The sequence below is a fragment of the Lissotriton vulgaris genome, chromosome 5 (assembly GCF_964263255.1).
Source record: "Lissotriton vulgaris chromosome 5, aLisVul1.2, whole genome shotgun sequence".
NCBI lineage: Eukaryota > Metazoa > Chordata > Amphibia > Caudata > Salamandridae > Lissotriton > Lissotriton vulgaris.
Genome location: NC_141693.1, coordinates 2,024,926,161 through 2,024,944,021, shown reverse-complemented (window position 1 = coordinate 2,024,944,021; position 17,861 = coordinate 2,024,926,161). Strand labels below are relative to the sequence as shown.

The 17,861-nt window shown below is 45.2% G+C and overlaps 1 protein-coding gene across 1 annotated transcript in view; it reads left to right on the top strand.

Moving 5' to 3' along the window:
* Positions 1-17,861, top strand: part of PKN3 (protein kinase N3) — a 314,322-nt gene that overhangs the window by 239,338 nt on the left and 57,123 nt on the right. Inside the window, exons 17-19 of the mRNA XM_086920604.1 lie at positions 7,718-7,780; positions 16,765-16,841; positions 17,190-17,332. Coding sequence (XP_086776730.1) covers positions 7,718-7,780; positions 16,765-16,841; positions 17,190-17,332 — 283 coding nt within the window. The remainder of the gene's footprint in view (positions 1-7,717; positions 7,781-16,764; positions 16,842-17,189; positions 17,333-17,861) is intronic.

Genomic DNA, 17,861 nt, shown 5'->3' with positions numbered 1-17,861 from the left:
AGGTGATATCATTTTATTACTTTTCACATAAAGCAGTAGTTTTAGCACCATAAGGTCCTGAAGAATGCATTTGAAACTTTTTTCTATAGATGCAGAAACATGTTGACCACCAATAAGGTACGGTTATTATTTCAAACCCGCACTTACACTTGTTTTTTAACCTTAGGGATTGGGAGATACTAATAAAATTTGTTTTTCTACCCGATTCACCTAATTTTAGTATAACCCCTCACTATTTCACTCCTATCACTATACACTGCTTTTCTTCAGTAGCCATTCTTTGTAACAACACATACTACCCACTTGCCACATCTATCGGTCACGGTAACATCAGACCGGCCGTTTTGTCTCCTGGGTAAGGAGAACCCAAATGATGAGAAAGAGGGCGGTACAGTGTGGCTTCTGATGGGAATATTTTTCTCCATATGCTCTTGAGTCTTGACTTGGCCAGCATAAATTAGTGTGCATGGTGTTCTCTCACTGGTGTTATCTGCATGATATTGGTTCTGTGATCCATGTTGAATGACTTACCTTCTTTGACCCCCAGGTATTATTTAGTGTTATGATATTGTGTTTGGGGTATGTACCTGGTTGGTCGTTAAACCTGCCCTTAGACCCTCCTCTCATTGTTTGTTGTGTATGAGTTTATTTACACAGAGTACCTAATAAAAAAACTAGCAATGCCCTTGCAAAGCTATGGAGCATGGAATAACATACAATAATGGTGTTATCACCTTAAGACTTGTAGAACAAAAACTACCCACATCTAGTTCCCCTTAAAGATCAAAATAAGGGAACAACAATCTAGACTACTGATCCTGTCATAATTTCATCAAAAAGGATGGGCAGTAACATAACATATATATTTATTCATTTTTATTAATAACAATGTTTAAAACAGTATTACTGAATAGCCAATTAAGTGTCTCATTGCTATTTCACAGACCGCTTAGACAGGTTTAAAGAAAATTGAGAAAAAGAGAGAGCAACATACATATTACCTAGCCTTAATTTGTAGAGGAGCTAGCTTCCTTCCCCCATTTTGACAGTAGGAAACCTGAAATAGGTTTTACTTCTGTCAACACTATCAACCCCTATTTGTAGCAACTGGGCATAAACAAACTCTGAGGAGGTAAATAGTTGAAGCTAAAAACCTGAATACCCAACCTCAAATCCCTTTACTAAGTTTACTAGTTGTAATATAAGGGCAAATGAAATCAAACGAAATCCCATTGGCTCAGCCCTAGTAAGCTCCAAACTAAAAGCATTAGTGCTGTATATATGGCCAAGCTCACATATACAATTGTATTGTGGTATATTCATATGAGTTTATAAAAACTTGCTTTTGCCAACAAAAAATAAGCACAACTCTTCCTTCTTTCCATGCTCTGCCGTCTTGTCTTTCAAAAAGTTTCAGATGTCAAAATGTCAAAGCAGACCTTGCTCTGGGAGCCATGCTAGGCTTCTAAATATAGAACTGACTTTTAACTCTTCCCAGCTGTCCTATTTTGGGTGCGAATGCAGCCCCATTCCCCTGTTTGTCAGTTTAGAGTTAAAAAAATAACTTCTGCTGGTTTTATACATATTTTCAATTGTAAGCAGTGTGCAGTATACTTGTCTAACAATATAGAAGTTAGCTGTTTGTATTATACCTAAATATATGCATTTACTGAAGCCTAAGGCGTTTTAAAAGCTGCTCTGAATGCAGAATTTGTTTTTAAATTAGTGAATTTTGCCCAATTTGATATTTGGGGCACTTAAAAATGAATATCCTATATGTTTTTTGCATAATAGTCATCCTCAGAATGTTCTCTACATAGCCCAGGAGTTGGAAATTAAAAATAATCATATATACCCTTATAAAAATGAGTTTTCTATGCCTATGCGGAGTTATTTCATATGCAAATTTCCTCATGTGGTACAACACAACTTAAATTTAATTTTAATGCTAGGAGGTCACAGTATGAACATTAAGCTTTATAAGGCGGGCGGGATAGCTATCATTTTTAACAGAGAATTCAAATGTACTTTGGAATCTGTACCAATTCCAGACTGTGAAGCGGGTCTTTTCAAAATCTCTTTGAACCCCAATTTTACAATGTCAGGCCTTCTGATTTATCGACCTCCAGGTAACCCTTCTCAATGGGTATCAAACTTTGCAAATCTTATCACTCCCTACTATATGACATCAAGCAATTTCTCCCTGTTGGGTGATCTAAATCTACACCTTGAAGATCCCACCATCCCCTCATGTTATAATCTGTTGGAAGACCTAGCTGCACTAAATTTGTCCATAATAAACTCCAGCCCTACTCACATAGCGGCCATTTGTTGGACCCCATAATATCTAACATCAGGGAACTCACGTACATCGCCACCGTACCTTCTGGCTGGTCCGACCATCATCTTATTAATTTTAGCATTACCTTCCCACCCTCCCCCAGTGTGGAACAAAACACTGATGCCACTTATAGGAAAAATTGGAAGTCAGTCGACATCGATGCTTTAAATGCGGCATTAAAACATAACCCTCCAAGCCTAAACTCAAACATGGACCGCGTAGCAATTGAAACACAAAACTGGCTAACAAATGCAGCAAATAACTGTCTGCCCTCTACTCGCACCAAAGGGAGTAGGCATCGTCCTCCGGCCCCATGGTTTAACGACAGCCTTAAAATTGAAAAATCAAAATGTAAAGTACTAGAACGCAAATGGCGTAAAAAGTACGACCCCAATGCCAAAAGAAGCTATCATGAAGCTAGAAATCATTATCATGCTGCTTGTACAAAAGCGAGAGCTGCTTTTGTCTCTAAAACAATTATCGAAGCAACTAACATGCCTAAAACCCTTTTTTCCAAAGTTAAGGAATTGGCGGGCGCACATACCACAGCTGCTGCACCCCCCCTAAGCACTCAACAATGTCAGGCGTTAGCTTGTTTCTTTACTGAGAAAATCGATAAAATTATCTCAGACATCAAGACTAAAATTTCTGTTTCCAACCCACCCCCTCCTTCTGACCCAATTCTGCTTCAACCCACTGCTTTGGATGAAAATCTACTGGAATCCTGGCCGACTCTTTCATTAGAAAATTTGAAAGGAATCCTAAAAACTGTCAAATCCGGCTCCCCTAGGGACCCCATCCCTATTAAAATTATTAAAAAATTGGATGACCAGTCTTTGGAAATCATTGCCAATCTCTTAAACTCGTCCCTCGATCTCGCCACTGTCCCAGCCTTATGGAAGCATGCCATGGTGACACCCCTTTTGAAAAAGCCAACTGCAAACCCAGAAATATTGGCCAATTATAGACCTATATCTCTGCTTCCTGCTTTTTCTAAGTGTCTTGAGAGACACGTACACTCTACTTTAGCCACTTTTGCAGAAGAAAACTCCTTACTCCATCCTTCGCAATCTGGCTTTAGGGCTGGTTTCTCGACTGAAACCGCCCTATTAGGTGTCACTGAACACATCAGAAAACTTCTTGACCAAGGCCAGACGGTCGCACTTGTGTTATTGGACCTAAGTGCGGCGTTCGACACCATCTCTCATGAAACGCTTATTAAAGAGCTATATACAAATGGTGTAAGAGGAAAGGCTCTGGATTGGATCAAATCCTTCCTGGCAAACAGAACCTTTCAGATCGCATCTGCACAAGCCGTGTCAGACACCCTACCTGCATCTCATGGAGTGCCTCAGGGGTCCATCCTGAGCCCTCTGTTTTTTAATATCTACCTTAAACCTCTGGCAGAACTTGTTGAAAGCTAGGTCTAACGCTTATGAATTATGCCGACGACACCCAAATCATTTTTTCCCTATCTGAATCTTGTCCCCACTCCCCGTCGTTACTCAAGGAAGGACTATTAAAAATACTAAACTGGATGACAACAAACCAGTTAAAACTGAACGGCGACAAGACGGAAATACTGATTTTGGGAAAGGACCAAGTTCTCTGGAACCCTGCGCATTGGCCGGACCAGATGGGCACTTTTCCTACCCCGGTGTCCCATGCTCGAAATCTGGGCTTTATATTGGACAATGCCTTATCCATGGACAAACAGGCCAGTAAAGTAACCGGCCTGTGTCTCACCATAGCTAAATGGTTGAGGAAGATCCTGTGGATGTTGCCAATGTCAACACAAAAGACCGTAGTCAATGCCCTTATCACATCAAGGCTTGACTACGGCAACATCCTCTATCTGGGCGCAAACAAATCTGTCATCGGACGACTACAGGTAGCGCAAAACGCTGTGGTCAGACTCCTTTGCAATATTCCGAAGAACTCTGGAGTCTCGAACCATCGTCGGGATCGTCATTGGCTCAGGATAGAAAGCAGAATCCGTTTCAAGGCCCTGAACTACATGTTCAGAATAAAAACAGGAGTAGCACCTAAATACCTCCAATCCCTTGCCTGCCTCTATACGCCCAAGAGAAACCTCCGGTCTCAGACAGCAGCTTGCTTCTGCATACCAAGGTTTAAACGTGCAAGAACAGGTGGCAGATCTTTTGCCTATCTTGGACCCTCCCTGTGGAACACGCTTCCCCCCGGTATCCGGAAGGAAGAAAACTATTGTAGGTTCAGAAAGCTTGTAAAGACCTGGCTGTATGAACAATAACCACTTAACAGTCACCTCCTTTTTCTGTCCTCATTCTAGCTGTGTCTAGGCGCCGGGAAACCCTTTTTGGGTAGCTGTTGCGCCCTATAAATTAAAAAAAAAAAAAAATAATAATAATATTTAAAAAAACAAATTAAAAGCACCTATTTTTTTATACATTTTTCATAATTAATAATTTTTGTTTTTTTAATAAAACCAATCATTTTGATAATTCCACATAGGAAAAGCAAGCTTCATTCCTTACCTATCATATTTAGACACATTCATTTATAAGCCTAAGCACAGAAGCCTAACTTGAAACATGAAATGTTTTTGCCACTTTTTAAAAGGATAATTATTATTTATTTTCAGAACCAAGAATGTGCTTATGTAAAAAGGCCTTAAGAAAGGAAATCCCTACTTTAAATGTTTTCCTGTTATCTAAAATAATGAACCTGCTTTTTGTAACTTTTTAAAACAGCAGTCTGAAATGCAGGATTTTACCCCATGTTCCCACTGACAAAATCCTAGCTGAATCAACATTCCTGTCTCTCCGTGGCCTACAATCAAAACAGCTGCTGCTAAGCGGCAGTTAAAACACAGCTGTTGGAAAGCCTTTTTTAGTGTTGAAATGTAAGCATGGTGGCAGTCTATTTAAAACTGAGGCATTTCAATGCATGTGATATAATATGTGTTTAGTTCAGCAAAAATTTACTCAGATGTGTTTGCCTGTTTATATCTAACACAATGTATCTAAGGAAAATATTGTAACATTTTATAATTGTTTATTTGTTGCAAAAAAACACAATTTCGTTTTTTTTAAGGCCTATTTTATTCCTATTCAATGTGAATTCTAATTTTATCTTTTAAGCATTGTCAGTTTGTATGTGTGCATAGTAACATGCAGTTATTTAGAATATCATATGGTTCATTTTTGGATTTTTTTTCATTTTTATTTAATATTAATTAAATGACATTTTGCATAACAGACTGACGACAGCAAGAAAACACAAACACATTGAGCTCATTCCAGACATATACAGAAGGGGTCATACACTCAGAACACATGATACAGCGCGCTTAAGGCTAGCCATTTGTACAAATAGCACAATCGCTATTTACTTACAGAAGTATCACTAATGTGAAACCACGAACCACATAGACATTTAAACACCTGATTAACTCACAGATCAACACTTAGGACAGAAACAAAGGACAGCCCACAGACTGTACTTAAACCAAACTATTTGTAAATACTAGTTGTAAGTCATATTTACAAGAAGAGCTTCTCAATAGTAGTCCAAAAGACTGCAAACAAAACAGCCCAACAAACTGTTTTATTTCCAAGAAGCTAAAATACACTCAATTCCCTAGCTTTGTCTGGCCGAACACCAAAAAATCGCTCTGCATTTCTCCATTTATAAAAGTGCGCAGAAAAGGATCCTTGTTTGTATTATTGTCATATTTTAATTCCCTGGGGATACAGAATCGCCAAGGAAGAAATGTTTTTATACCCAAACCTATTTAGGTATTCCCTCAGGGGAGCCGGCTAATTCACTTCACATCTCACTATGGTACCTCCAAAAATCAACACATTATTCGATGTGTGCTTGAAACAGGCATGCCAAAAATAGTGCAGAATATGCAGTATTATAATCCAAGCAGCGCTTAAGGTACTCTCCGTACGTTGCGCCGTTCAAACAAATTCAAACAGAGAAAAATCTCCTCATTACCTGCCTACATAAATTGCAATTTACATATTACATACATACAAATACAAATATTGGCCAATCCTACTAATCCAAAGCCACAGTAAGCGTTACTAAACTACCTTACCAATCCAAGGCATCAAAAACCAACAGCAAGCGCCCCAGAACGACTCTTACCAAACAAATGGTTCTCCAAAGTCTAACTGCCAAGTTCTGAATGACCTAACAGTCTTTTTTAGAATACTCACGCCAAAAAGGTTCTCAGTCAGGAGTGACATCATGTGGAGGACCAAAATCAGGAAGACCAGAAATATACTGGGCTGCAGAGACAGAGAATCCCCATTATCTCCGTGCACAGTGTACCTCCTTAGTAGAGTCCTGTCCTGTCCTCCACAGTAGATTTCTGTCTCCTGACAAGATCACTGCTTAGATAGCCACTTTTCTGATGAGGTCCACGTTGGAGCGCAATTTGTAGAAAATAGAAACCTTCTCAGGGGTCTCACTGATACTTGGTCCTTTTAAACCAACAAAGAAGAAATTGGCACAGAAGCGAAATATAAAAGTAACATCTGTATTAACCTCAAATGAGGGAGACTACGTCACACAGAAGCCTTAGAAACTGAATGAGGCAGTCTGAGGAGTACAGAAAACAGATGCGAATATATGCTTAGAGTTACATAGTCAGCATAAGGCCAAGGGGCAGTCCTGGCCCATGTAAGCATGCAAAATGACTAATATGGACATGCAAGATGTGGGAGGAGCTAACAGTTGCTAATTCTGGTGAACACATCCTGACATTTAAAGACTAGGAACAGTTGCAAGGACAGCTGCAAGCTCAACTGAGCATGTGCGAAGATGGAAGATGCTAAATATAGTTCGTTTCTAGGTAGATTACAAGAGCAGTCAACACTGAGGGAGGACAGAGCACATGGCGAGCATGTGGCAGCACATGGCAAACAAGTGTTGTTTCGAGGTTGGGTGGAGGTTCCCTGTACATTATTGCTTGTGCTTTTATTCCTGTGGTGCAGGTAGGGCATTGGGGTGGGACAGAATGGGTGCAAACTCTGGTAAAGTAAGTTATAATCGTAGGTATTTCCTGAATGTCGGATTTCAACACGATAACCCCCATGGGTTGTGGACATTTGATTGTATCACTTTATTCGCTTTGGGGGTTCTTAAATACATTTTGGTCAGATGTGGTTTTTTCTGAAATTGTGTTTTGGTCCAGAAATGCTGAGAGGAGGCTGTGTTCTTTGAGGGTTCATCAGCAGCTAGGCCCAGAACAGGGCAGGAGTGTTGGATTGAGACCTCCTGTGGTGCGGTCAGAAGCTGGATGCCAACAGGCAGTGACCTCAAGGCACCGCCTGAGTTTGCTTGTGTTTTCACATGTTGATGAGTCTTCCTTGCTTTTCCCAGGTTCTACTCGGCGTGTGTTGTTCTAGGCCTCCAGTTTCTGCATGAAAAGGACATTATTTACAGGTAAGGGATCCATGTGCACTTTGTATGGTTTGGGTTCTGAGGGAGCAGCTGGGGCACATGTCTGCTTGTTCTGTTTGTCCGCTTGGTGCCTCTCCGGGATGTTAATGTCATGCTTCTACCAATGGAAACAGCACTAGAAGAATGTGTCTCTTGACTTCAGAAATGACCCTCTGTTCTGCCCGAAGGGGATACAACTCTAGTGCCAGCTGTGGTGAATGTGCCTGTAGGTCAACCATTTTTGTCCTGCAAGTGCACAGCATGCAAATGTATTAAAGTATTAACCAGCCCTGTTTCCCCAGATATTCTAGGACTAGTACCTCCCTCCACCAGATCAAACAAGACATTCACATCATCAAACAATTTCTCAGCACACACCCCAGACACCCCTCGCCTCCACCTTCACCTCCCCTCCCAGCTGGTCCTCCACCCGGGCGGCGAACTCTCGCTCTCGACTCCCACCACACTGGACCTCAATCCCTGTTCACAACCGCGAAAACCGCCCCCATCGCTCCTACAACCCTCTCTCGGACCTCGACACAATCACCCTCCTCCGCACCTACGACTCAGCTCCCCATAGCAACACACCCGACACTCTCACTGCCATTCCTACGATTCACTCCAATCCCCTCAGACCCCCCACACTGAACAACAGAATCGCTATCCATGGTAACCTGAGTAAAGTCCCCCTCGTTCTAGAACCCCCTTCCACCCTCGACACACCCCGTCTCAAATGCACTCTCCTCAACTGCAGATCAGCCGCTAGACACTCCTCCGCTATCGCCGATCTCATCCTAAAATTGGATCTTGACTTAATCATCATGACTGAAACATGGCTAACAGAATCTTCTACACCTATAATGGACATTCTGGTTCCCCCCAACTACCACATCACTAGACTTGACAGGTCTGGCAATAAAAAAGGTGGCGGAATCGCATGTATATACAGGAGCAACCTCTCTGTCTTGAAAGTAACTTCCCCTTCCCTACCCTCCCCAACCTTCTGTGAATACATCTGCCTCGATATTATCAGTGAGGGCAAACAGATCTGCACTCTTCACGGCGTTTACCACCCACCCGGCGACAACCTTACCTTCTCCCAACAAATCATGGATATGATCTCAACCAACTCCGGGCGACAACTCACACAAATATACCTTGGTGACTTCGACCTCCACTGGAACGATCATAGTGATGCGGTGGTAAAAGGTCTGAAGAATTTCCTTAACGCCCTTGACCTCACTCAAATTTGCAACAGTCCAACACACGAGAAAGGCTCTATCCTCGACCTTATCATCTCCAAAGAGGCCTCTATCCAACTCGAATCTATCCAACCCTGTGACTGGTCAGACCATCATATTATCACATTCTTCATCAATGAAAAAGTTAAATTTAACCCAGGCCCAAAGTCTGGAAAAGAGACATGAAAAAACTAAACTCAAACTCTCTGCCCCCCAACAGCTATAACTTACTGCTTCCTCCTATTGGCGTTAAGGACGTCCAATCCTTGTCTGATCACTATCTTAACACTATGACCGCAATAATCAATGAAGTCGCACCCTTGCAGCTGAAAAAAGCCTCCGCAAAAATTTCCAATCCCTGGTACGACGGGAGTCTCAATGACGATAGACGCGCCATGCGAATGGCAGAGCGCACCTGGAGATCAGCTCCCTCTGCACTGAACCTAAAAACCCTGAAGAAAAAGAGAAATGCCTACTTCAGGAAAATAAAACGCTCTAAATCAGACTTCTTCAGCCGTCAGCTCGACCAAGCCAAAAATCGTCCGAGAAAGCTGTTTGAGCTTATCCGAACACAATCCAAAGAACAACCCCAACCTCTCAACACTATGTGCGAAGCTCCCTCCTGCGAAGACTTCGCCTCGTTCTTTAACCAAAAAACTGACAACATAAAGAATGATCTCCTCATGGACGCAAGCCTCTATCCCAAACCCCACTGCATAGCACCCACTAAACCAAAAAACAATGCCACCTGGTCAACCTTTGTCACCTACACGGAAGAAGAAATTGGCAGACTGCTCAGCACTCTGAAACCATCCAATCACCTCACGGACCCCCTTCCTGCTAACGCTGTCAAAGTCCTTACCCCGTCGCTCCTTCCACTCTGCACTAAAATCATTAACAGCTCACTTCAGCAAGGGACCATTCCCGACTCCCTCAAAGTTGGACAAGTCACACCTTTGCTAAAGAAACCTACAGCCGACCCCTCTGACCTAAAACACCTACCGTCCCATTACCAACATTCCGACTCTTGCCAAACTGCTGGAAAAATGCGCACAAATACAATTGACTAAACACATTACTCAGTTTGATCTCCTCAACTCTCACCAATCAGGCTTCCGAGCAAATCACAGTACTGAAACTGCTATGACTCACATAATTGACGACGCCCTTCAAATCCTAGATCATAACGATACCTGCCTCCTCATCCTCCTTGATCTCTCCTCCGCATTTGACACCGTCAAACATGAGAATTTACTCGAACTATTAAACACAAGAATGGGCCTATCTGGAACTGTGCTCAAATGGTTCACGTCCTTTCTGCATAACAGGTCGCAGAAATTCAAGAGCAACAACTTGATGTCCGCGCCAAGACCTGTATCGCTAGGCGTACCACAAGGATCCTGCCTATCCCCAATTTTGTTCAACCTAGTTATGGAACCTCTCACCACCTTGCTACAAGAATCCAATGTACACTTCCACATGTATGCTGATGACACCCAACTTTATCTCAAACTACAATCACCCAAAGACATCACGCTCTTGAACTCAACGATCAAAAGCACCCAATCCTGGCTGGCCGCTAATCATCTCGAACTAAATGCCCTTAAAACAGAGTTCCTTCTGATCTCACCTCCCGCGAAGATCACTACCGCACAAATGTGGCTTAAACACCTAACGGCACTCAATGTTCAACCCACCATCGTGAACTCAGCAAAATCTTTGGGCATAACACTTGACACCAATCTCAGCATGCAGGAACACATCAACAAAGCAACTAAGGGAGCGAACTACCAAATCAACACCCTTAGGAAACTTAAACCCTTCCTTCCAGCCAAAGACTTCCAAACTGCGGTACAATCACTAGTCATACCTCGAATAGAATAAGGCAGCACCGCCCTCTGCGGTCTCCCCCTAGCTACTACGGCACCCATAAGAGCCTCTTTAAACGCTGCAGCGAGACTTATCACTGGATCAAAAAAACACTCACACATTTCCCCTGACTTCAAATCCCTGAACTGGCTGCCTTTTGAAGCCAGAATACACCTGAAAATCGCTTGTTTGACGCACAAGGCTGTCCACCTGAGCTCACCTAGATACCTCGCTCAGAAGCTGACGGTTTCTGGAGGCTCAAGAACCACTAGAGGCACAAACAATCTTTTGCTAAAGCCCAAAAGATTCCGCAAGGAAAAAACCTATAAACGCTCTTTCTCAGGAATGGCTCCAAGGATTTGGAACTCACTCCCCCCTGAAACCAGGCTCATCCCATCTACCACACTTTTCAAGAAAGAAGTAAAAGCGATCCTCATGGCTAAATACACCTGAACCACTACTGGGGATCAACTTCAAAGACTCGATACTCATCTGTACTACTTGTTCGAACCCTTTGCATTTTTGTATGACTTTGAAATTGAATTACTTGATGGTTTATGATATCACTACACTGTACTTTTAACACTATTGATGTATCTGTGTATATATGCTCCCCTCCTCTGTAAAGCGCTCTGATATCTGCGAAGATCTTGTTCGCGCTATATAAAACTTTCAAAATAAATAAAATAAATAAATAGTAGAATAGTTTTCTAGAGCTGCTTCCAGTGTGAAGAGTGTTTCATGAGTGTTGTGAAATGGAGACCGGCAAGTGCCTAGAATGGATCTCTTTTATTATAGGAATAACTGACTTTGCCTACAGCCCCCTCACAGTGTGTCTGCATGTATGTACCTATGTATGTACGTATGTCTGACCGATATGACCTCCATATCATATCGTCCAGCAGGACTTATGCCCTTTTGTTTGTTTCCAACCCACCATAGTTTCTGCCCATATCGCAGCAGCTTGCAGAGGAGCATCTATTCATCTCACTGCAAGAGCCGCTGGCTCTTCTGTCCAAAGGGGCCATCGAGACAGAGCCAACCTCAGAAATAGGCATGGGTGGTTACTCCCACTATTTCCTTGTGCTGAAGGATCCTATTTTAGATCTTCTCCTGCTGAATGGCTTCCTGCTAAAGAACAAATTCAGAATGCTGACTTGGGCCCAAGTTCTGTCTTGCAGAACGCATCCTTTAATGTGCTCCTCATGCAGTCCCACAGACATTCCCTCTGGTACAAGGTCAGCTCGCAGCATTTTCAGTTTGCTATGCTACCTTCCGGCCTCACCAGCACCCCTCGGGTGTTCACAAAAGTGATGGCAGTGGTCGCTGATCCTCTTTGGAGGTTGTTGATACCAGTGTTCCTCTACCTCAACGACTGGCTGTTTACGGCTGGCTTGTCTCAGTCAGCCATAGACCATATACAGGTCACAAAGAACCTCATGGTTTTCTTTCGATTCTCGATCAATAAGAATTAATTGAATGAGTTTTGGAATTATAAAGCGCTTGGTTACTCCGAGGAGTGTCCCCGTGCTAAGCTGAAAGTCAGGCCGTGGTGAGTCCGGTGCGAGTGGCCTAATAACTCGGTCTTAAAAAACCCGGTCTTCAAGTTTTTCCAGAAGCTTTTCTCAGCCTGTTCAAGTCTTAGGTTGATTGGCATAGAAGCATAGAAGCTCTATGCATAGAAGCATAGAGCTTGGCTGCATGCAGCCCAAAAGAGCAGCCCCCCCAGTCTTGCACAGCGTACTCTGGGGATTACTGCCAACGCTGCTTCTCCAGATCGTAGTGTTCTGGTAGGAGTGTGAGCGTTGATCCGGGGGGAGACGATAGTTAGGACCCCTCCGATGCATTATCCTATGCGTTAAACACAGGGCTTTATTCGCGTTTCTGTGTTTGACTGGGAGCTAGTGAAGTTCGACCAAGCTGTGGCTAATAGAGGACCATTTCGGTTGTTTAAGAAAGATCCAGGCTGCAGCGTTTAGTACTCTCTGCAGCATTGCTAGCCTTCCTAAGGATGCAGCCGGATAGAGCACATTGCAGTATCCATCCGAGACATCAGCAGGGCCTGTCCTGGTGTTTTTTGTGCTGCCATCTGTATTAGCCTCAGGAGCTTATTTCAGTCGGAGCACACCAAAGCATCTGCCCACTGTAGCCACGGGGCGTCTCTTTCTTGGAACCAAGTAGGTTACTAGCCAGAGGAACAGAAGCTGCAAAGTGCGCAAGCATCTCCTTTGGACCACGAACGCCCATGAGGCGGTATTCCACCGCTCTTTGAGTTTTTCTTCCAGAGTGGGGAGAAGACTAGGTTTTGTATGAGGAAACAATTTTTGTTTTCCTATTTACAACGGATCGAGGGCAGGGCGCTCCTTAGTGTGTGCGCACCACCCAGATCCAATTCTCTTTTTCCTTTTGGTCCTGACGAAAACCCACACTTATAAGAGGTTGAAACATGTAGACCTAAGCCTTTAATTTCAACTCCCATAGCACACTTAGCTATTTTTATCAAACACTACACGTCTCTAACACCGAAGTCTACTTAATTAGACAAAGGCGCTACAGTCCTTTTATCTAGGTGACCAGTCACTCAGGAATAAAGTCTTGAAGTGAGTAGGTCTGGCTGCCTTTTTAATTCACTTACCCCCTTTTTTATCACTGCACATATAAAAAGAGAAAAAATACCAGCTCCACTGTAATCAGGTGTCGCAGCACACCCTGTTGGCACTCTGCTCCCTGTGTAAACATGAAGAGCTCTGTGTGTACCCTGCTCCCTGTGTGAATGATGAAGAGCTCTGTGTGTACCCTGCTCCCTGTGTGAATGAAGAGCTCTGTGTGTACCCTGCTCCCTGTGTGAATGATGAAGAGCTCTGTGTGTACCCTGCTCCCTGTGTGAATGATGAATAGCTCTGTGTGTACCCTGCTCCCTGTGTGAACATGAGGACCTCTGTGTGTACCCTGCTCCCTGTGTGAACATGAGGAGCTCTGTGTGTACCCTGCTCCCTGTGTGAATGAAGAGCTGTGTGTACCCTGCTCCCTGTGTGAACATGAAGAGCTCTGCGTGTACCCTGCTCCCTGTGTGAACATGAGGAGCTCTGTGTGTACCCTGCTCCCTGTGTGAATGATGAATAGCTCTGTGTGTACCCTGCTCCCTGTGTGAACATGAAGAGCTCTGTGTGTACCCTGCTCCCTGTGTGAACATGAGGACCTCTGTGTGTACCCTGCTCCCTGTGTGAACATGAGGAGCTCTGTGTGTACCCTGCTCCCTGTGTGAATGATGAAAGCTCTGTGTGTACCCTGCTCCCTGTGTGAATGAAGAGCTGTGTGTACCCTGCTCCCTGTGTGAACATGAAGAGCTCTGCGTGTACCCTGCTCCCTGTGTGAACATAAAGAGCTCTGTGTGTACCCTCCTCCCTGTATGACTGAAGAGCTGTGTGTACCCTGCTCCCTCTGTGAACATGAGGAGCTCTGTGTGTACCCTGCTCCCTGTGTGAACATGAAGAGCTCTGCGTGTACCCTGCTCCCTGTGTGAACATGAAGAGCTCTGTGTGTACCCTGCTCCCTGTGTGAACATGAAGAGCTCTTGCTCCCTGTGTGAACATGAAGAGCTCTGTGTGTACCCTGCTCCCTGCGTGAACATGAAGAGCTCTGTGTGTACCCTGCTCCCTGTGTAAACATGAAGAGCTCTGTGTGTACCCTGCTCCCTGTGTGAACATGAGGACCTCTGTGTGTACCCTGCTCCCTGTGTGAATGAAGAGCTCTGTGTGTACCCTGCTCCCTGTGTGATCATGAGGAGCTCAGTGTGTACCCTGCTCCCTGCGTGATCATGAAGAGCTCTGTGTGTACCCTGCTCCCTGTGTGCATGATAAAGAGCTCTGTGTGTACCCTCCTCCCTGTGTGCTTGATAAAGAGCTCTGTGTGTACCCTGCTCCCAGTGTGAATGAAGAGCTCTGCGTGTACCCTGCTCTCTGCGTGGACATGAAGAGCTCTGTGTGTACCCTGCTCCCTGTGTGCATGATAAAGAGCTCTGTGTGTACCCTGCTCCCTGTGTGAACATGAGGACTTCTGTGTGTACCCTACTCCCTGTGTGAATGAAGAGCTCTGTGTGTACCCTGCTCCCTGCGTGAACATGAAGAGCTCTGTGTGTACCCTGCTCCCTGCGTGAACATGAAGAGCTCTGTGTGTACCCTGCTCCCTGTGTGCATGATAAAGAGCTCTGTGTGTACCCTCCTCCCTGTGTGCTTGATAAAGAGCTCTGTGTGTACCCTGCTCCCTGTGTGCTTGATAAAGAGCTCTGTGTGTACCCTGCTCCCTGTGTGAACATGAGGACCTCTGTGTGTACCCTGCTCCCTGTGTGAATGAAAAGCTGTGTACCCTGCTCCCTGTGTGAACATGAAGAGCTCTGTGTGTACCCTGCTCCCTGTGTGAATGAAGAGCTGTGTACCCTGCTCCCTGAGTGAACATGAAGAACTATGTGTGTACCCTGCTCCCTGTGTGAACATGAAGAGCTCTGTGTGTACCCTGCTCCCTGCGTGAACATGAAGAGCTCTGTGTGTACCCTGCTCCCTGTGTGAATGAAGAGCTGTGTACCCTGCTCCCTGTGTGAACATGAGGAGCTCTGTGTGTACCCTGCTCCCTGTGTGAATGATGAAGAGCTCTGTGTGTACCCTGCTCCCTGTGTGAATATGAAGAGCTCTGTGTGTACCCTGCTCCCTGTGTTAACATAAAGAGCTCTGTGTGTACCCTGCTCCCAGTGTGAATGATGAAGAGCTCTGTGTGTACCCTGCTCCCTGTGTAAACATGAAGAGCTCTGTGTGTACCCTGCTCCCTGAGTGAACATGAAGAACTATGTGTGTACCCTGCTCCCTGTGTGAACATGAAGAGCTCTGTGTGTACCCTGCTCCCTGCGTGAATGATGAGCTCTGTGTGTACCCTGCTCCCTGTGTGAATGATGAGCTCTGTGTGTACCCTGCTCCCTGTGTGAACATGAAGAGCTCTGTGTGTACCCTGCTCCCTGTGTTAACATAAAGAGCTCTGTGTGTACCCTGCTCCCAGTGTGAATGATGAAGAGCTCTGTGTGTACCCTGCTCCCTGTGTGAATGAAGAGCTCTGTGTGTACCCTGCTCCCTGTGTGAATGAAGAGCTCTGTGTGTACCCTGCTCCCTGTGTAAACATGAAGAGCTCTGTGTGTACCCTGCTCCCTGAGTGAACATGAAGAACTATGTGTGTACCCTGCTCCCTGTGTGAACATGAAGAGCTCTGTGTGTACCCTGCTCCCTGCGTGAATGATGAGCTCTGTGTGTACCCTGCTCCCTGTGTGAATGATGAGCTCTGTGTGTACCCTGCTCCCTGTGTGAACATGAAGAGCTCTGTGTGTACCCTGCTCCCTGTGTTAACATAAAGAGCTCTGTGTGTACCCTGCTCCCAGTGTGAATGATGAAGAGCTCTGTGTGTACCCTGCTCCCTGTGTGAATGAAGAGCTCTGTGTGTACCCTGCTCCCTGTGTGAATGAAGAGCTCTGTGTGTACCCTGCTCCCTGTGTGAATGAAGAGCTCTGTGTGTACCCTGCTCCCTGTGAATGAAGAGCTCTGTGTGTACCCTGCTCCCTGTGTGAATGAAGAGCTCTGTGTGTACCCTGCTCCCTGTGAATGAAGAGCTCTGTGTGTACCCTGCTCCCTGTGTGAATGAAGAGCTCTGTGTGTACCCTGCTCCCTGTGTGAACATGAAGAGCTCTGTGTGTACCCTGCTCCCTGTGTGTACCCTGTTCCCTGTGTGTGATGAGTTCCCCATGCACCCCATTGCCACTGTAAATGCTGAGGAGCTTTGCTTGCACCCCACTCCCAGTGGGAAGGACAGACCCTCCTTGACCAGTCTTCTCTCTCTTAGGGATCTCAAGATGGACAATCTTCTCATGGACGCAGAAGGCTTTGTGAAGATAGCAGATTTTGGGCTCTGTAAAGAAGGTGCGCATGACTGGGGGGCTCAGGGGGATGCCTCGGTGAGGTGGGTGGGTATTTGGGGTTTGGGGTCTAGTGTGTTGATCTGGGATTGGTTATGGGCTCTGTAAGGATGGTCTCTGCTTGCAGAATGTGGTTGGTTTGGACTTTGCATGGATGTTTTTTTCTGTGGATGAACCCAGGAGGTCTGGAAACAGTGGTTGTTGCGAGTCTGATTTGTCTGTGTGTTTGTTGGGGTGAGCAGTGCTGGGGGGGTTATATGGGCTCTGTAAAGGTTGTCTGCGTGCAGGAAGGGCAGGACGTGGGAGACCTTCATCTATTCCTCAGGTCTTTAACTCTGCAACTCTCCATCAGGAATGGGTTTTGGGGATCACACCAGCACGTTCTGCGGAACCCCGGAATTCCTGGCTCCAGAAGTCTTGACGGACACTTCCTACACACGTGCTGTGGATTGGTGGGGTCTCGGTGTGCTGATCTACGAGATGATGGTCGGCGAGGTGAGCATGCACCCAATCCTTCAGACTACCAAGGGTTCCAGCTCTGAGGTCTTTTGGGCGGCATTGGGGCTGGCTGGTTGGGCCCCTAAGCTGCATTCGAAGAGGCTGCCTGTGACATTATGCTAAATCAGGACTATCGCAAACCGGTTGTGATACTTTAGGCAGTACGTAGGACAGGGTAACGATGCCTTTACGCTGACGAGACCACAAGGCTGCGTTGTTGTGTTTGCATTTGTCACCCCAAGTGGGACGGGTTTGCCCAGACGTGAGTCCCATGCTCTCCACACCACTGGAGTCAAGCTATCCTGGCTGAAGACGGCTGAAAGCCCGAAACCCGTCCTGGGATGCTTGATTCTGGTCCAGGGAGTGCCTGGCCTGGCAGTTCGGGTTGGACTCTTCCCATTGGGCGTAAGGTCAAGACTGATTTGCATATGGCTGGGTCCAAACTGGAATGGCTTGGTGATCAAAAAAACGATGGATTTAGGCCCAGATCTCTGTACTGGTGTGAATGTATGACATTGTTCTGCAT